General features: G+C 41.6%; 2 protein-coding genes across 3 annotated transcripts in view; both read right to left on the bottom strand.

Annotated features, from left to right (window-relative positions):
- Positions 1-1,849: 1,849 nt before the first annotated feature.
- Positions 1,850-11,099, bottom strand: ARL6IP1 (ADP ribosylation factor like GTPase 6 interacting protein 1). Its single transcript, XM_001488398.6, has 6 exons — positions 10,601-11,099; positions 8,300-8,433; positions 7,512-7,631; positions 4,946-5,063; positions 4,004-4,088; positions 1,850-3,570 (listed from the first exon to the last, which is right to left on the bottom strand). The coding sequence occupies exons 1-6, from the start codon at positions 10,634-10,636 to the stop codon at positions 3,452-3,454; spliced, it is 612 nt and encodes a 203-aa protein (XP_001488448.2). The 5' UTR covers positions 10,637-11,099; the 3' UTR covers positions 1,850-3,451.
- Positions 11,100-13,128: 2,029 nt separating this feature from the next.
- Positions 13,129-18,866, bottom strand: part of SMG1 (SMG1 nonsense mediated mRNA decay associated PI3K related kinase) — a 93,177-nt gene continuing 87,439 nt past the window's right edge. For both annotated transcript variants that reach the window (XM_023616260.2, XM_023616261.2), the window contains one exon: positions 13,129-17,753. In XM_023616260.2, the coding sequence (XP_023472028.1) occupies positions 17,676-17,753 (78 nt within the window). In that variant the 3' untranslated portion in view covers positions 13,129-17,675. The remainder of the gene's footprint in view (positions 17,754-18,866) is intronic.

Raw genomic sequence — 18,866 nt, 5'->3', positions numbered from 1 at the left:
TACGCGTTTTGTTTACTGAAAATGTGGAGTTCACCTTAACTGAGGGCCTTAGCAATAGTGGGGAGTTAAATGAATAAACCCACTTTCCTTCAAGAGCCTGACCCTAAATAGAAAAATAGCACCATCCACTCTCTTTATCCACTTCATTCATTCATTCATTCATTCAACAAACATCCAATGAGTGCCTATCATGTGCCAGAGGTTGTGCCAGGTGGTGAGAGGACAAAAATATCAGCTCCTGCCCTAAAGAGGTGCCCATCCCGGTAGGGGAGACAGACCTGTAAATAACACCACACCGGGCAGTGTGCCAGACAGGATGCCAACAGGCAGTGCTGTGGGAACGTTGAGGTGGCCTGGGAAGTTGCTAAAGCTTTCACAGAGAAAGTGCTATTTGATCTGTGTCGTGAAAGGTAACCACCACCCATTCATGACTCCCACTAAGTGCTTCCGGGAGATTAACTTGCTGACTCATCAGAACAAACGCAATTGCAATTATATAGTGCCCCTATGAGATCTGTACTCTTATCCCCATTTCACAAATGAGAAAACTAAATTCAATGTGAAATTGACTCAGTCTTAAAATTTTGCTTTAGTTTAAAAAAGTGAAAGCAAAAAAAACTGTGGTTACTTGTCTAAGCTACTAGATAAATTACTTGGGTTTGGGTCTACCGGATCCCAAAACGTTAGAAAGGGTGTGTGGGGCAGTAGCTAGTCTAGGCTTGTAACAGCTCCAAGAGATGGGAGAGCATGGAATCGTATAAAGGTGGCTAGACATCTTGGAACAGCTGGGCAGGAATTGGCAAATAGGGTAGGAGGGGAAATGGAGCAGAGGGCCATGTACAAATTGCCTCACAAGCTTGCGGTTTATGCTCTAGACAAACTGGAACCTGCTGAGAGATCTTCAAATAGGATTGATCACGGTCTGAGTTGTTCAAAATAAATGGCAACAAGGGGAAGACAGTTGCTGGCATTAAATCACCTCTCCTAAAAACTGCCAAATCCTTTCATTGTTCTTGGCACAACTAACTCCAAACGGCCTCCTCTGGGCATCCTGTGAACCCTGGAATGACAGGACCTCCGATGAAGGTGGTGTCAAGGCAAGTGTCAAAAAGGGACTTTTGCTGTGGGCAGAGCAGGCACAGGGGTAGCTGAGCTGGCCTGGGGAGGAAGCCAGCCACGTGAGACGGCCTGAGAAGCAATTACAGCTGCCCGGTGAAAGATCAGCATTTCAAAGACTAGGCAACCACGGCCAGACCTATGGTGACTTTTGACTTTTGGGTTGACATTTCCCTTTTCTGGACATCACCAACCCCCCAGGAAGCTCCAAAGAAGGATCTATACTTTTTTGGGGGGGCACGGGGGGAGGGGGCTCAGAATTTACTTTGATATTGACTCTGTTCCCAGGACCCATTAAGTATAGACAGTGAGGCCCAATGAGAAAACATCCAATTTGAGCTCTAATTTTAAAAAGTGTTTACAGTGTAGACAAGTCAGCCACCATTTACTGACTTACAAGCACCTCGTATACTGAGCTCGGAGCTAGGCACCGGGGTACACAGGTGCCCACGCAGGCAGTCTCCTCAAGCCTGCACCGAGCCCCTCCTGTTCTTCCAGCCTGGCCCTCTCACACTTCATCTTCCACCATCACTCATTCCTTATATTTCCATTTCCACCTAGCATGTTGCATGGATGTTTGCTGAATGAATAAATTTACACCTTTTATTTCATTTTGTTGTTAAAGAGTATCTTATAGGCATGTAATGATCATACAAGGCAGCACATTAATCAGATTCATAAATTCAATCACAGAAACACTATTGGCTCAGGTGTAAAGAAAGTAGGACACAAGGAGGAATTTGAGCTTTATTTTTCCCCTTTTACACAAAACAAAGTAGAAGAAATAACAGAGGATTAAAATCTCAAAAGTGGTTAACTGGTAGAACACATATACACAACAAACCCGGATAGGAGACAGGCTTATTTACACTGAGGAAACACATGTAAATTAAGGTAATTTGTAATTTTCATATGAAACAATAAAAAAAAAATCAAACATATGCTCCATAGGTGCCACTGTTTACAGCAATCTTGAAGGGGAGAAAACAACACTTATCTAGGGACAGATATTTCACGAGGTCCAGGTTTTACAGCATCAGTGCAATAAATTCACAAAACTATATAACAGCTCATTAATCAGAGTTTAAGAATTGTTCCCAAATATGTCACATTTTCGGCCCTCAGAGGTTCATTCCTACAGATTTCAACTACTCTAAATTTCTAGCTACTGAGGGAGAATGATTCTAGGATGCATTCCAAGAGTTACAAAATCTCGGTAGACCAGAGGCCAGCTATCATCGCCACAATCTGCTCTCACCAACGGCCCTTGCATTCTTCAGAGAAACAGCTACGCAAAAAGTCAGCCGCCAGCGTAGTCACCACCTCCTACGCCATATCTATGGAGACCAAAGCAGCCAGCATTACCATAAAATGAGAATCCTGAGCTTACCTTCAAAGGCTTATTCTGGTCTTGAACAATTAGTAGGATAAGATTATTTTCTACTGAAAGGAACCTTGATTAAACACAGGACGACTTCTGTCCTTTTATTGGCTGGTCTCAGAGTGAAGGTCAGAGACGTGAGTCTTAACCTATTCTGTACTTTACTTTCAGGCAGCTGAAAATCTGAAATTAAAAGTATGCTAAAAATCCTAAACATGACCTTTTGGAAGCCTGCTATTAAAAAGCCTTTAAGGATCTCCTACCTTGAAGTCTAAGTGCAAGGGGACCAGAGCTCTAAGCCTGTCACATTCCCCATTCGAGAGGAAGGATCAACGTTTCCTACAAATTGCTAAATTTTGCACAAGGGAGAAACCAACACAGACAAGGGCACGGAATTGGTCTCGTTTTATTCCATGAGGATTCTTCTCCCACGGTATACAAACAGAATGAGGAATGGATCTTAATTGGTCTCTTCATCAGGAGCGGTGGACGTGGTCTCTACTCCCGTGCCAGACAGCTCTCAGCAGACTGGAAGTAGACAGGAGAACCAGCTTCCTGCAGCCGCAGACCACTACCTGCTACCTGGCGAAAGCCACAACCAACTGGAACAATTACGCAGTCACTGTTAACTGGACTAAGGGTGAAGTTCACCACTACATTATTGTAAAGGAAGCTGCCTAAAAGTAAGAACTCAGTTAACCCTGGGTGAGAAAAATCAAAACAAGTCCTACTCACAAATGAGTTGTCCATAGAAGGCCAACTGATAGGGGTGCACCCGCTACACTTGACATGAAGACACTATGCGTACGGCCTCACTCGGCAAGTCAGAATTTCTATTAATTAAGGGCACAATGAGGGAGAGCAAAGAACTACTTCTGTAACATTTGAGTATCCAGGGAGCATAATACAAACTGTTCCCAAGGACAATGTACTCGCTATTAATCATCAGACGCATTATTCGTTTTTCTTTTCTTTCTGTTTGAGCAGCTTGTTTATCTCCCTTTTGGCCATTCCAATGTACTTCGAAATGATTCCATGTTGGTTTAGCCCAGGAAGCAACAGTACGAAAGTCACTTAAAATAAAGAAACAAACAAAATTAAGGAGGCTGTAATTAACTTCCGAAAGGTTACTACATTTTACAGAAGGTAGTTTCCTGGACTATCAGACACTCTAATGGGAGGAAGCAATAGGAAATCCAGGACTTTCATTGGTATTTATCCCCAGAAACTTCTGCCATCATACCTCCCCACTTCAGATAACACACTGCTTGTTTTGACCTCTTGCACACGACTTTCTATCTTGGTTATTATGTTCTCTGTCTTAACTTCCTATAAGACCACTCACCCCCTGAAAACAAGGACCTGGCTGTAGTCATCTTTCTATACTCCCAACAGGTCCTTGATCGCAGCCTCAAACTTGGTGAGCCCCACATATCTGCTTACTGACGAACGTCCATTAGCCCTCACTGGCCAGGATGTGCCTGGAGTTCTTCCTCAGAGACTTACCTATCAGGTAGGTGAGAAGAAGGTTGTGGACTTGCTGTCCCACCCAAGCAACCGCAGCAAGAGAAATGATCATGGTCATGAAGTACTAATAATAGAAACAACAAGGAATTATCGACTCCTGGAAACAGGCTAAGAAGCATCGCTTTAGGAGGCTGTTTCAAAGGTTTGAAAATAATTCAGTTTTTATTACTACTTTTCTTTAAAAATAGTTGGTATCTATATATTATATAAAACCCACAGAAAACTCCCTTAGATCTTCTTTACAGAATTTAGAATTACTGTAACTCTATATGTAAATTAAATAGTTTATAATATAAATTACACTACTTTCGTTTTGAGGAAGATTAGCCCTGGGCTAACATCTGCTACCAATCCTCCTCTTTTTGCTGAAGAAGACTGGCTCTGAGCTAACATGCATGCCCATCGTCCTCCACTTTATATGTGGGATGCCTACGACAGCATGGTTTGACAAGTGGTGCCATGTCTGCACCTGGGATCCAAACCGGCGAACCCCAGGCCACTAAAGTGGAACGTGCGCACTTAATCGCTGCGCACCGGGCCAGCCCCAAAATTACACTACTTTTACAATTAATAACTTCATATAGTATCCTCAGGTGAAGCTAAGAGATAACAGAACAAATGCTTTCTAAGTATATGTCTTTTATTTTTATTTCAGTAAGTGAAAAAGAAAAGAAACAGAAAAATTTCACTCAACTAAAATAAAAAATTAAATGCAAAATATAATTCTAACTTCCAGTGATTCAGTCTAACTAATACAGACAAACATTTATGAATGTTCTCAAAGAAGTTAAACCCATGGATGATGATAAATATCAAACTACAACTATTAAAACAGAAAGACTCACTAGGCCACAAGGAAGTAAAAATGGACTCAAGCTTAAAATTTTGCTTTACTTAAGTAAGTCAGAACAAAAAAAGTACCATTTTTGGCTTTTCCTCCTTCAGTGTGAAGAGGCGTCTCCACCAGCCCACAGCTCTGCGTCGAGTTTTGACTAGATTGTTGCAAATTTCATGGAATCTTTGCTGTTGCTCAGTGGTCCTAGAAAAACAATTTCCCCTTCGCTGTAAGCAAACTTCTGTATTGCTTACATAACAGAAATACACCATCCCTTCAAATTTATTTTTTTTACTTTTTTTGAGGAAGGTTAGCCTTGAGCTAACATCTGCTGCCAATCCTCCTCTTTTTGCTGAGGAAGACTGGCCCTGAGCTAACATCTGTGCCCATCTTCCTCCACTTTATATGTGGGATGCCTGCCACAGCATGGCTTGCCAAGTGGTGCGTAGGTTTGCACCTGGGATCCTAACTGGCGAACCCTGAGCCGTGGAAGCAGAACGTGCGAACTTAACCGCTGTGCCACAAGGCCGGCCTCCCTCAAATTTAAAAAGCTATCTCCCAAAGAAAGTCCAAATAAAAAACAATGATTCACCATTATCTTATAAAAGTGAAAAAGTTCTTGTACCATTGAGCTACCTTTTCTAGCACAAGAATAAGTTTTTACATAAAGACACATGCATAGGTGTACAAAGTAATGGGAATCTTTGCTTCTAAAACCACATTTGGTTAATGAAAATAAGAGAAGACTCATGACTACTATGGGCCATGCAGAAATCAGTATACATTAGTTTCTCTATTCCTACATCATTTTTCAGATCCTAATGAGTCCTGGGTTATAGCCCAGAGTCCCACTATTTTGAGGAAGACGTGACGTTTCTCCCAAACAGCTGTATTTGAGCACTCTTCATAAAATAATAACTACTAGCATTCAAAGCATAATACCCTCAACTGGGCTTCATATATTTGATGCCAGGGCAGCAACATACAGCTCAAAGCCAAATTCTTTACAAATTTTGTCCCAGTGAGGGAAAATATAATCATAAACAGCAGTTAAAAAAAAAAAAAAAAGATCCTCCAAGAAAGCCCTTTTATCTTCATAACGTTTTTTGGCTTCTGATCAAATGATTTGCCTCTGTGCTGCCTTGGCTATCCAGATACAATGGCCGCTACTATGAAGTAGGCCCTACGCAGGGCTATGTGTGACCTCCTCTCCTCTAGTCCTTGTCCCTGTAAAACTGCAGTCACAGATACAGCAGGAGAGTTTCGGCTGACCCCTGAACTTCTTGCAAACAATCAGACCTTGTATGCTACCCATGGTCAAGGCTAGGTGGTGGCTATGCAACAGTGTTCTTCCTTCCCCATAAAGATCAAAAAATAAAACTGCTCTGTCGATAAGACTGAGCCACACGCTCATTACCATGACACTATCAGTGTTTATTTGTGAAAACCTTTCCCCAAGAGTTATGAATTAGCAGATTAGAATGTCATCTGGCTAATAAAGTCAAGGTCAGAGGTTGATTCCTGTTGTTAAATTGTTACATTGCATAATTACAAACTTGCCCAGAAAACAGCATAATTCAATCCATTATAACACATGAAAAACAATTCAAAGGACATTTCCCAATACTAATCCTTTCTGCTATGGGGGAAACATCTTTGAATTAAACATGCTTAATTATCCCATAACTGAAGCAAACTTCCCCAAAATGTCTGAATTTGTTCTCAAAAGTCCATGAAGCATACATTTAAAATTCTTATTTTTACAGAATTATTTTATAATTTGCTATTATGGGGGGAAGAAAACCAAAGGCACGAGTAGACTACTCATCAAATTAAAATACACAACCAAGGGAGAATAGAAGCTAGGAGAAAAAAATCTCTTCCAGCATCTACTTGTGCTCACTATTTGGATCAAAAGTGAGAAATGCAACATTCCAGAGGGAAGTTAAAATACTTTACTATCATGGACAGCCACTTAACTAGATCTTGGGAACTCATAAGTAACCGACTGAAAGGATGGTATAAACGAAATGAACACCCCCCGTATATACAGTTTGAACCTATCCTGAAGCTCTTGCTATGCATTTAGCTGACTCCCACTGCACTGCGTCAAGATCTCAACCTTAAACACAAGATCAATCTTAAGGGTCAAAATATCTCACAGCAGCCTGAAAAGCATCTAACAGAAAAGTAGAATTCAATAAATAGTTGCTAAATAAATGGACAAAAATCTACCACTTACCGTTTTCATATTCATTCAAAAATAACGTGTGAAATTATTATACTATCTTAAATATCAATGGAAATAAGTGTAAAATGTAAGTGTACTTTTATAGAAAGCTCATTATGAGCTCTGCTATCCTTGATAGCATTACCTAAAAAAACCTCACTTCTATTAAAAAAAAGGTCTAGAAAGAAAAGAAAAGGTCAAAATAAATGCTGGACCGTAAAAGAACTATGGCAATATAAGCAGCAGAAATTCACGATTTATATCTGAATCAGCTAAGAAATCCTTCACATAAAAGCAATAAATCTCACCCTGGGTACCCGATGGTTAGACAATTCTCTGTATTTACTCAGAGCACATTAATAACCGCCACCAGGTTCAGGAACTTCTCAGAAATTAGACAGGCAGATCCTTCAGCCACCTACCATTTATTGGAGCCAAAAATTCTAGGCGCCAGAATGGGAACAAGGTAGTCAGCCAAGCACAAAAACATAACAAAACAGGAAACACCGGACAGAACAGATGGATCTAGATAGTAGATAGTCCTGTTTAAAAAAAAAAAAAAAAATTAATGAAGGTTAGAAAACCATAGCTATTATTCCCAGATGAAGAAGCTTATTCACTTAGTCCTCTGTTTCTCAAAGATGTTATTTGCCCTTCTCTTTCTTCCCTTTTTTTTTTTTTAAGGAATATTAGCCCTGAGCTAACATCTGTGCCCATCTTCCTCTACTTTACGTGGGATGCCTGCCACAGCATGGCTTGCCAAGCAGTGCATAAGTCTGCACCCGGGATCTGAACCGGCGAACCCCAGCCGCGGAAGCGGAAGTGCCAACTTAACCGCTGCGCCACTGAGCCGGCTCTTTTCATTCTAACTTTCCCACGAGTGGTTGCTCAAAACCTTGGTGACATGATGACATCATAGCTGCAATGGTTAATGTAAACACTAAGAAAAAAAAGCTCTTTGGGGTCCTCAATACTTTTTACGAGTGTGAAGGGTCCTAAGACCAAAAAGTTTGAGAGCCACTGATTTATTCAACTGCATTAGGTTACCAAGTTTACATAAGCACTACAAATTCTGAAAACTAGGCGAACTGATCTAAGAAAAGCATTCTTTACAGATTATACATTACAAAAGACATAAATGAAGGCTGTGTATGACCTGAGCCCTTCTTATTAACAAGCACAATGCAGAGTAATTTAATAGCTCACTTACAGAAACACCAAAGAAACCACACCCATGATAGCAGGTGGAAACCAGGCTCTTTCCCATCGGAGGACTTTATCAGCCATCAGCATCACTTCTCCCCATCCTTGCAGCTGCTCTTCCAGACTTGCAGTCTCTGCAGCCTGCGCAGGATCAACATTTAAAGCGATCACCGGACCACTCTCAACATCTCTGTGCATTCTGGACAGTTAAATTCTTCTAAGGCTCCAAGTGTGTGAAATAGCTCTTCACCAAATCACTATCTTAAGCAAGTTAGTTTCTAAAAAACTGCCATTTTGGTACCAAAGACGGAAATCAGTGGAGGAAAAAAACTATCATTTAATGGTCCCCTTTCAAGTGCAAGCACTGGGCTATTCTTTACGTATTACGATATAACATAATCCTTACAGAGCCCCTCAAGGTAGGGATAATTAGACCCATTTTACAATTAAAGAAAGGGAGCTCACAACAGTTAACCAACTTTCCCAAAGTCATGCACTAATAGGTGGCAGTGCCCAGAGCATAAAATTAGACCACTTTAAATTCGCTCATTTCAGGCGGTTAGAACTGATCTGCTGTGTTGTCATTCCAGTGATTTTAAACCCCTCCTTCGGAAAGCATCGCCCTAAACAGCATTCAATTTCTAAAATAGCTCTTTGCGTCATGGAATCATTTAGACGTTGGCATCATTTACACAATTAAGGAAAATTCTTTCCTCAAATTCTAAGAGGCATTTTAAGCTCAATATAGCTCCTCAATACAGAGCTTCTTACCCTTCGCAGGACATTTTAGTTAGGCTTCAAATTCCTCCACAAATCTGACAATCAGCTGAAAGCAGACTTCTAGGATGAGCTAACGTGGCAAAAAGCCCTTAAGCTGATTTTGGTAGACGGAAAAATAATTGGAACATGTCCTTATAAATGTTATTACAGGGAAATATGCAAATGACAGGGGACAGTGCAGCTTAATCTTAATAAAAATGCTGTCTGTGCCACACTAATCACACTTAGGTGATCTCAATATTTCTGACTTTATATACCATGTTTAATATAGTAAAATAAGAGATTACTATGTGCCAGAAACTCTGCTAAGTATTTTATATGCTTTTTTAATCCTCCCAACAAGCTAAAAGGAAGGTGTTGTTACTAAAATCATTTTACAGAAGAGGAAACTGAGATACACAAAGGATAAGAGATCTGAGTACAGGAAATATAAGGCCAAAGGCCTCATTCTCCTCAAAGTTAACGCTGCTCTGCTGGAGAAAGCAGTTGAGCTCCTGGCCAAGATCTGTCATTTCAATAGCTGTGTGAACTTGGGAAACTTCTTTGCACTTCGATCAATCCTCTTAAAAGGAACCGGGCCGGGGCTAACCATGCTAAGCAGTGAGAAGGGGTGTGGTCTGTGTGTGTGTAACGGTGCAGGTTCCGCGTTTCTAAAAACCAATGCAAAACGAAAATCACGCACAATCAAAAACTGCTCTGCAAAGTCACTTAATTCTTTAGCATCTGGGCTCCTGGAGAATCAAAAGTCAAAAATTGGATTCTTTCCTCCCTGTATTCATCGTGTTTGTGGCATGTGGCCTGCCCTTGCGTGGGGAAAGACAACGGAGAAAACGCACGGGTTTCTCTTGTTTTTGCCTAGATCTCGCCGTGAAATTCGCAGTGAGGTTGAACTTGCCCGCCTGCGATACAACCTCACTCATGTGCAGCTCCTCTGGACCCCTGCTTTATTTCTTAAGTCGTCCTGTGACCCCCAGACAAACGCCAGGCCCTCCCACTGTCCTTCCAGCTGGACCCCACTCCCAGGCCCCTGCGGCGAGCTCGCAGCCTCCCGGCAGTTTTAAGCTGTGTCAGCCCTAACAGAACTCGACAGCAGCCCTTTGACCCTCCAACCCTGCCCAGGTATTGGAGAAAAAAAACGAAAGGACATTCAGATTAAGATCAAAGAGGGGGAAACCCGGATGCGGCTGGGGCCTGGGCCCAAAGAGCGCTCGGCAGGCCCCTCGCGGCCCTCTGGCCCAGGCTGCACCCCAGGCTTGTCACGGCGCCCCTCTCCCACTTCCTGCTGAACCCCTATTCGCGAGGACTGGTCACGCGCCCTCCTCGCCCGGTCGCGCACCTTCCCCAGGGCACGTTAGGGGTCCACACGACTGGGGACTGCCTCGCAGAAGCTGCCCGAGAAGCCCGAGGGGCAGGCGTCGTCGCCGGGCCCGCTGCGGTGAGAGGAACGAGGCCGCAGCACCGCCCGGGTGAGCCCACCCAAGTCCGGGGGCCCCGCTCCGTGCCCTCGCAACGAGGCACCGGGACTCACCAGTAGGTTGGTGCTGCGATTATCTCCCTCCGCCATCGTCCCCGAGGTGCCGCTTCAGCGAGCGTAAGCCAACCTCCAACGCAGCCTTACCCCCGACACCCGCGCAACGACCCCAGCGCGAGGACACGCCCCGCAGGCTGCTTATATAGACTGGCTGCCTTTCCCGACAGCCCCCTCGAAGCTCGTTCCTCATTGGACAGATCAAGCGCAAGCTTAAGGGCAGCCGGACCAACCGCCGCCCAGCGCATGGCTTGAAATCGAGGTCAAAGGGGAGCGAGGCGGAGCCAGGGCGAGGGGGCGTGAACGCAGGTTGACCAATCGGCGCCCAGGGGATGTGCGACGCCCCGCCCAGGCCTTTCGGAGGCGGGTGAACTGCGGGTGCTCCGAGTCTGGTTTGGCCTCAGTAGCCCCAGGGTGGACCGTCCTCTGCTGGATCTCAGAGCAGCTGAGGAGCCTCTCTGGAATGTAGTCCTCGAAGAAATATGCCACGCAGTAACGGGCGGAGGGCAGAGATGGCCTGTGACGTCAACCTCGTTGTGATTAAGGGGGCCGGCTGGGATCCTCCTCCCGACCAGGCCCGTGCCCTCGCCCTCGCTGTGCCCGGGCGGCCCTCCCTTTCTTCTAATCCCCGCTCTGGCCACCCTAGCCAGGCCACTGGGCAGTTTAGCCTAGACTTGTGAGTCGAAGACTCGTGCCCTCTTGAGGTCTTGAGGACAAATGAAAAGAGCTATTTATGTAGATTTTCTGCAATTTTTTCCTTGCTATTCATCAGTAATAAGGCCTTAGCTTGATGGGGGGCGGGGGCGGGGGGGGGGCGGTGCTGGACACAGTTTGAGAACTTGTGAAAAATGCACCGACTTATAAAGTTGGCTTATTTACATGGAGTCTTTATGCAAACTCCTTGTGTGGCACTTCAGTTACTTAGGAAACTACGAGCTTCCTATCCCAAAAGGGACTAGTTGTGACAGAACCTTTCTTACCTTGTAAGTCATGCTAAGGAAAAATGTAAAACCCTCTCATAAGCAGTGGGATTCATAAGCAGTTTAGGAACTAGACGACCTATGGTGAGACACTTCTGCATCTTTTCTCTCCAGGATTTCAAAATGCATTAACTCAGGACAAACAAAGTCATGCCAAATGTTGACCTGGTCAGACGTCTGTTTTGGGAAAATTTATCATAGCTTTTAACTTCCAGTCTTTTATCCTTTTGCGGTCATCTATTTTATGCCATTGAATTTAAATTTACTTTAAAAGCATTCCTTAAATAACTAGCAGGTTCTTAAAAGAGTACAGGGAAGGCATAAAGAAATTTGAGAATACAGCTACAGACCACATGCAGCCCATGAGCAAGCCAGGGAACAGGAGCACTGTGAATTTCATGCAAGGGTGTGAAATTTGCCATGGATCTTTGAAAAAAGTAAAGCATCTGGATCAGGTATAAACACTTGGGGAGGGCGGGGGTCTTTGCAAGGGAAGGAGACTCTTCAATAAAGTGTCATTTTGGGGAATGTTGGGGGAAAAAAATAGGTGATGTAGGTAGGAGGCAGCCAGTTGATAAAGAGACCCCATTTTGGGAGATTTTAAAGCTATGAAGTTTGAGTTGCAGGGCCCCCCCTACCTCTTCAAAAGAAAATTAAAAGGTCCCAATCAGCAGCCACCTAATTAGTGCATATGTTAAGCACTTTTTCTGAAGGCAAAATCTTGCTTATAGGCACAGGAACATGTACTTCCAAAGCAGAGGCCAAGGAGTTATTAGGCTTTAAAAACTGACAATTCCACTTTGGGAAACCAGCTTTTGCTAGAGAACGCTGCTGGTTTTCACCCAAGTTCCCTATGTACAACTTACGAAGAAGGACTTTTCAACACCAGCTTGTGAGATTGAAGTAAGTGGAAAAAATTGAAGCAACTCAAGCAGCACAAGTTCTGCACAGAGCAGTTTTGTGACTCAAGGAAATGTGTTCCCAGACCTATTTGCCGCTTCACAGCCTAGGAGTGCTGCTATAAGCTGCATCTTTGGCTAAACTTACAACTGGCATAATTATTTTTTTTTTAAAAAAAGAAAAACCTAGCCTTAGTGTAGCTTCCTTTTGTGCTGTTTTTGTACTAGAAGGACAGGATGTGATCTTTTGAAACGTGCCAGATGACTGAACAGTTGACATAATCAAGCAGCAACAAATGCGGTCTGACTTCTAGATGTTAAAAGGAACGGGACATTTTAATTCTATTTTCCTTTAGAGCTTTCATACCCTAGGGAATATACATGTCAATAATGATCTACAGGAGTTTCCTTTTTAAATATTGACGAAATTAATTTTAATAAGTTGCACCGTAATACTAAGAACTTTCCCACTGAGGTACAATTCCCACTGCTGTTCAAAAATAGAACTTTGAGGGTAAAAAATTTACTTTTTTGAAAATTAAGCTTTAAAAAATTTTTTGGAGATATTAATGCTTAAAAAAAACCTCTACTCATATTCTAAAATTAAGTTTTCTGGAACCTACTTCAACCAATAAATCCAGAGCTTAAATGCTATGTCTTTTAAGACTTTATTTTTTGAAAAACAGGTATTTCATACAATCTTTGCCATGTTAATGCAAATATGCAGAATGTAGGCATGTATTTTTTTTTTCCAAAAGATGCATTATGAACATTTTCAGGAAGCTGGTGTGATTTATTCAACTTTTAATCTTAAATACAATCACAAAATTATACCCATCAGGAGGCATTACAACCTTTTGCACAGAGAAGCCACTTTATTTATACAATGTTACTAGGACAAGGAAGATTCAGTTCAACTCAATTTGCTCTTATAATAAGGGTAAAGTAAATTAACAAGTAAGTGAAGTACGATGTTGCCACTGACATTACAGGTGGAAATATAAGGGAAATTTAAACCAGAAAAATAACTGACACAAGAACTTTAAACAGGAGCTGAAACCTGGACTGTCAGGAAAAGAAAGAGAAAAATCAGCCTGTTTTGAAAGAAAGAAAAACATTCTACAAGTCTGCATTTCAGAACATGCAATTCCTTATGTTTACCATCTTCAAAAGTCAAGCTAATTGTAAGACTTTTTTTTACATTAGCACAACAAACAGCTTTTCCCTGGTAAGCCCAGTCAAATTCCCATAGAAAGCAAGAGATCCTAAGCGGTTCATGTCATACAACTAACCCTTGAATCTATAAAGCTTCTTAGTCTCAGTCCATTTGCTCTTTTGTAAATAAGGGATGGTAATACTGTCACCCAGGCCTAAAAAGCAGGAAAAGTGCAACAAACCCTTAGAGGTTCATCATACAGTGAATTTCCCCTTCCCCAATGTTTGGAAAAATCCGTAATGCTAGCTAGTTTTTCCCCAGAGGAGGAAACTTTCTAATACAACCCAAAACTACTTTAAGTGACCCTTACGTTAACATATTCTACCTCCTTGATTTAAGGGGAGAAAAATCCTAGCTCTAAATTACTGGCATTTTGCAAGCTCAAGAAGATATAGAATGGAAGGTCATTGGTTTTCACATTCATCTAATTTTATGTAAAACAAAGGTACTTAAATGTGCTAATAATAAAGTATTCACTGATTTTCGATGCATATGAATAGGACTAACAGGCTCATTGTAGGTGCTTTCTTTAATATGAAAAGAATTGGGAGAAAAGAAGAACCAGCTCCTTTGATTTTCGTACTGCCAAAACAAGTAAGCCCCTGGAGTAACTGCGTATGTGGAGGAAGATAGGCTAGGAAGACTTTTCAATTTAAAGTACTGCCTATAATACCCCAGATTTGAAAGGACCTAAGATTGCACATCAACTCTAATATTTGGCTGTACTTGCATTGCCCTGCTCGGCATTTTTTAATGGCTCTTTCCTTAAATTTCACACATCAGAACAACCACAATTAAAAAACAAGAACAATGCAGGTAACACTAAACATTGGACAATATTAAGAAAACTACATACTAAGCCCTAGGTAATAGAGGCAAGTGTTAAGGGCAGAAGTGATGGAAGGTTTTCTTTGCATTATAAACCCTCACCCTGAACCTAGGGTTTGGGCTCTAAAAAAACCATTTAGGGAAGCAGATCAAGAGCTTGATTATCAGTTCTCACACAGAAATCTCACATACCTCACAAACAACGCACGACAAGTGTCAGACACAAAAGAATCTTAATAATCACCTAGCAAACTGTGTTAACAACTCATGACCAGAAATAAGGAGATACTGCAAGACACACCAAAGAAAGAGTGAAAGAGAAATACAGACACAGCTCCATAAACTGCTAAGCCTCCACTGCTTTGTAGAGAAATCAACTAAAATTCAAGCAATTCTAGAAAGTTAAGACAACAAAATACCTAAGAAAAACTTCAATTTCCAGGGGTACTCTGAACTGAAGAAGAGGTTGTAGGTTATTCTGTACCCCCTGAATCGAGAGAGAGGGAAAGAGAGAGAGGGGAAAATAGAGGAGTGGAGAGAGAGAGAGAAAGAGAGAGAGAGGAAAAGAGAGGAGCAGATCCCTGGTTTTCCACAGTATTGTGTCGCATCAAAAATGTATGACTTCATAACAAGAGCACTCTATACTTTACATTAATTTACAAGATAATCCCCAAAATGTAGCCCTGTCTTCTTAATCTGCTATTATCACAGGGCCTTTTACCACTGATTAAATCTCTAATTGTTGAGTTCTCTTAGAACAGTTTGAAATGGCAAGGCTCCCTGCAGAATGACTTCCCAGAGAAGGCCAAACTGTACAGACCGGGGTCCTGTTGTCCAGAGTACAGTAAAGAGCAAGCTTTGAAGTCATCAGTTATTCATATGTGCCCCACAACCAAACATGCATATGCCACACTATTCTCTGAGGGACCATTTTAAAATAAAAGCGATGGGTCATTTATCAGAGGCATATGTTTTTGCTATAAAGCTGTTTTGTTTTTGCTTGGATAAGGTGCCAGGTACCTCTGAAGGCTGAAATTCACAGGCAATAAAATTCACCTATTTATCTTCTTTACCAAAGAGGAAGCAATTTCTGAACACTATCTATAGGGACAAACTAGTGTGAACTGCTTTTCTCACCGTGATAAAAGTTTTCCCTGGTGACAATCAAGAATGTTGCTGAAAAGACTGTTTAAACTTGAGAGAGCAGAGATAATCAAGTGAGGAAAGCAACAGCTCCCGCAGCCTCTAGGAAATAAAGCAGCGTGCAAAACACAACATGGCATTATTATTCCAGATAGGTTGTTGTGATTGTGAAAAGAAGGTTCAAAATGAATGAAGAAAAAATTTGATGCACTAGGTTCCTTAACTTGCTATTGGACACGTGGGTATTGAAAAATACCACCTTTCTTGCAATACCTGTCAAAGTCTTAAAAAAAGCACTGATACTGAAATGCATTCTCTCACGGGTATTTCAACATTAAAGAGTGGCAGTCAGAATATGGAACAGGCCAGAGCTATGTGGAATTCTTCCCTAATACTTTTCAAGTTTGTCTGTGAAGATTGGCAACTAGAAAGTGACCAGTCTTAATCTCTAAAATGCAGGAAAAATGCATTCAATCAAGATTTTAATCATGTTCTACTTTGTGTTGATACGTGATTTTAAGAATTCTATTCCAGTCTGGATTTTTATTTTGGATCAACAATTGAGCTTACACAGTCAGTCAGTACTAAAATGCAATGCTAAATTTAAGGAAACCTTGATCATGAATTCACTACAATGTACTACTGAACAGCAAACTATTAAAATTGTTCCAAAAGTAAAGTACTTCACAGACTAATGACTGAACTTAATAAAAGATGTTGGCGGTTCTCACTTTTGCTGATGTTTCATGTACGTGTCCTAAAATGCCAGGTAAACTAAAGCACTTTTAATTTACTCCTTGTAAATTAAAAGTATCAAATGAGAAAACTGAATTAAAAAAACATTTCACTCTACCTCCACCAGAACATCACTTTATTGTTAATCTGTCATCAACAATGTAAAACTCTAATAGGTACTCTATCCTGGTTTTTAAAAAGGTAAAAGATTACATTGGATTAGCTACTTTCTATGAAAGAAACTACAGCGATCACAGAAGAGGGAAAATTTGAATGACTTCCAAAAAATGCACACTATAAGCAAAGGGGAGTGTACATGAAATCAAATGTCTGTTGGATTCATTACTTTTGAATGCACAGTGACAATTCTGGAAACTGTACATGATAGACTCACAGAAGTGACTTAACCAGAATTACATTTTGTATGTGATCATCAGACCTTTAAACAATCCTTGACTTTTCTATGCTATCAGTGGTTTTGGAGAAATTTCTCTTTATCACTCCAAATATAAGTTGCTACCAGCATCGAGACAGAAGTATATGAAATATAAGGATTGAAATAAAAGTGAATTTGAAAGATGGCTAATCTACTAGGATCAGGTAAAAGGGGAATGAGTGGGGGGCGGGGGTTGGGGAGGAGGACGATGGGGTGGTTTTTTTCCCTTCATTTCAGAAGTGAGTTCTTCCAATGTAGTGTATCTGTTACATAGCTCTCCATTTTCAGTCCATTTCTGAAATTCATATCGCATAGCCATTTTGTACTTACTGGTCAACCCAACCAGTACTGTTGCCAAGCAACAGGTGTTACACGAGAATCTGAATGCATCAAATCTTCCTTGGCTGTGATTTCTTCGCGGCCCCAGTTTCTCTGTCTCTGAGCGGGGTTTGTTTTTCCTGGATTGTACACACAGGGTCAGGTGGAATGGAGTTCCAAATCACTCTGTGCTCCGCGGCATCCCGATTTCTTTCTGCAGCTTACCTCCTGACACGTTTGCAGCTGTTCTGTGGCAGAAAGACAATCTCCGTGTTCAGGCGGTGAGCTTTCTTTCTTTCACCCTTGACCCTGGGGTTGCAGGCCATGGTGTTGGGCGTATCCCTGAGTGCAGCTGTCCTGCAGGATTCACTTCCTAGCGCACCGAGATTTCCTAGGTTTCCTCAGAGTAAGCCCCCAGTTGCATCACCACCGACTGTGGTGTGGCTTTGGATGCCTGAGGCTGAGTTGATTCTGGTGATGTCTGACCTCGCTTAACCAGACTCATCTACTGTCTTACCATTCACACCCAGGCTGTCCAACCTTCATACAGCTGAGCCAAGTTATCTACATTAGTTGCTTCCTTAATGACATAGTCAACCTGTGAAAATAGGCAGGATAGTATTTAAAACCATTTAAAACTTGAAAGGACATGGTTCACGTATGAGTGATAGCAATTGTTTTAAGAGTAAATTTCTAATCATTCAAATAATTACCCACAGGATGTGTAGGTGCTGCAGTGAAAAGAGAGCTTAAGTAAGCTGAGCTTCCCTCATAATGTGTGTCTTGGTAAAGTTACAACACCTTTGAGCCTTATGAATCCTTAGATGAAGAGAGTCCCCCTGACCTAACAGGTGCTCTTGGGGTGAACCATGTGAAGTCACCGGGTTAATGCTTAGGTGGTATATAAAAAGTGCCTCGCAGATTCTGGACCTCGAGTACTCAACAAATGTCTGCTGATTCTGACTCAGCTAAATTTTCTTTTACAGTAAGAGACATAATCAACTCTATATCCAGAGTATTCATCAGGGTCCAATTATATGGTAAATACTCAATATATGGCTGCTGAATTATAACCTACACCAAAAGCTGTGTGCAAAGAACTCTATACTCACCCCACTCATGGGATCCCCTTAACTTTCTTTCATATAAAATTTAATAACTGTCATACAAAAACCACGATAGCCAAGCATCCTTTAAAAAGACGGACAGAGAGCTAAGATGGACAATCATGGAAACATGTAACCCATTAATCTACCAGGAAGTTTCTGAAGTAAAGATACCCCTGACTCAGAACATTGTCCAGGGTTTCTGACAAGCTATTTCTAAAGAGTGACTCTTGACCAAGAGTTTAAGCTCAGGTTCTATACAGCAATGTAACAGTGTTTAAAATAAAAAAAAACCTTTCTTGCTGATGTTAAAATTGAACTGCAGCTGCCGAACCATTAGAAAACAGAATATTCAGTCTCAAATTTTTTTACCCCACAGAAGGAAAGGCACATTTGTAATGGAGAATTCAGGAGAACACTACCCTTAACGAAGTGATCTAACATGGTAACGCCAAAGATGGCAAAGACTGACATGTACCCCTTGCTGTAAAATTCTGAGAAGGACACACCATTGACATAGTATTCCTGCCAAAAATGTTGATTTTGAATCTAATCATGAGGAAAATATCAGACAAATACCAAGTGACACATATCATGCAAATCAA

This window comes from Equus caballus, chromosome 13 (genome assembly GCF_041296265.1).
Source record: "Equus caballus isolate H_3958 breed thoroughbred chromosome 13, TB-T2T, whole genome shotgun sequence".
In the NCBI taxonomy this organism is placed as follows: Eukaryota; Metazoa; Chordata; class Mammalia; order Perissodactyla; family Equidae; genus Equus; species Equus caballus.
This window is presented reverse-complemented; position numbering and strand designations above follow the sequence as displayed.

What these genes read in the sequence shown, in the direction of transcription:
- ARL6IP1 (XM_001488398.6), bottom strand. Translation starts at nt 10,636, where the DNA reads ATGGCGGAGGGAGATAATCGCAGCACCAACCTACTG. An exon ending in ATTTTTGGCTCCAATAAATG is followed by an intron (nt 5,064 to 7,511) that starts GTAGGTGGCTGA and finishes TTGTTTTTCTAG; the next exon opens with GACCACTGAGCAACAGCAAA. An exon ending in TCTTCTCACCTACCTGATAG is followed by an intron (nt 3,571 to 4,003) that starts GTAAGTCTCTGA and finishes CTTTATTTTAAG; the next exon opens with TGACTTTCGTACTGTTGCTT.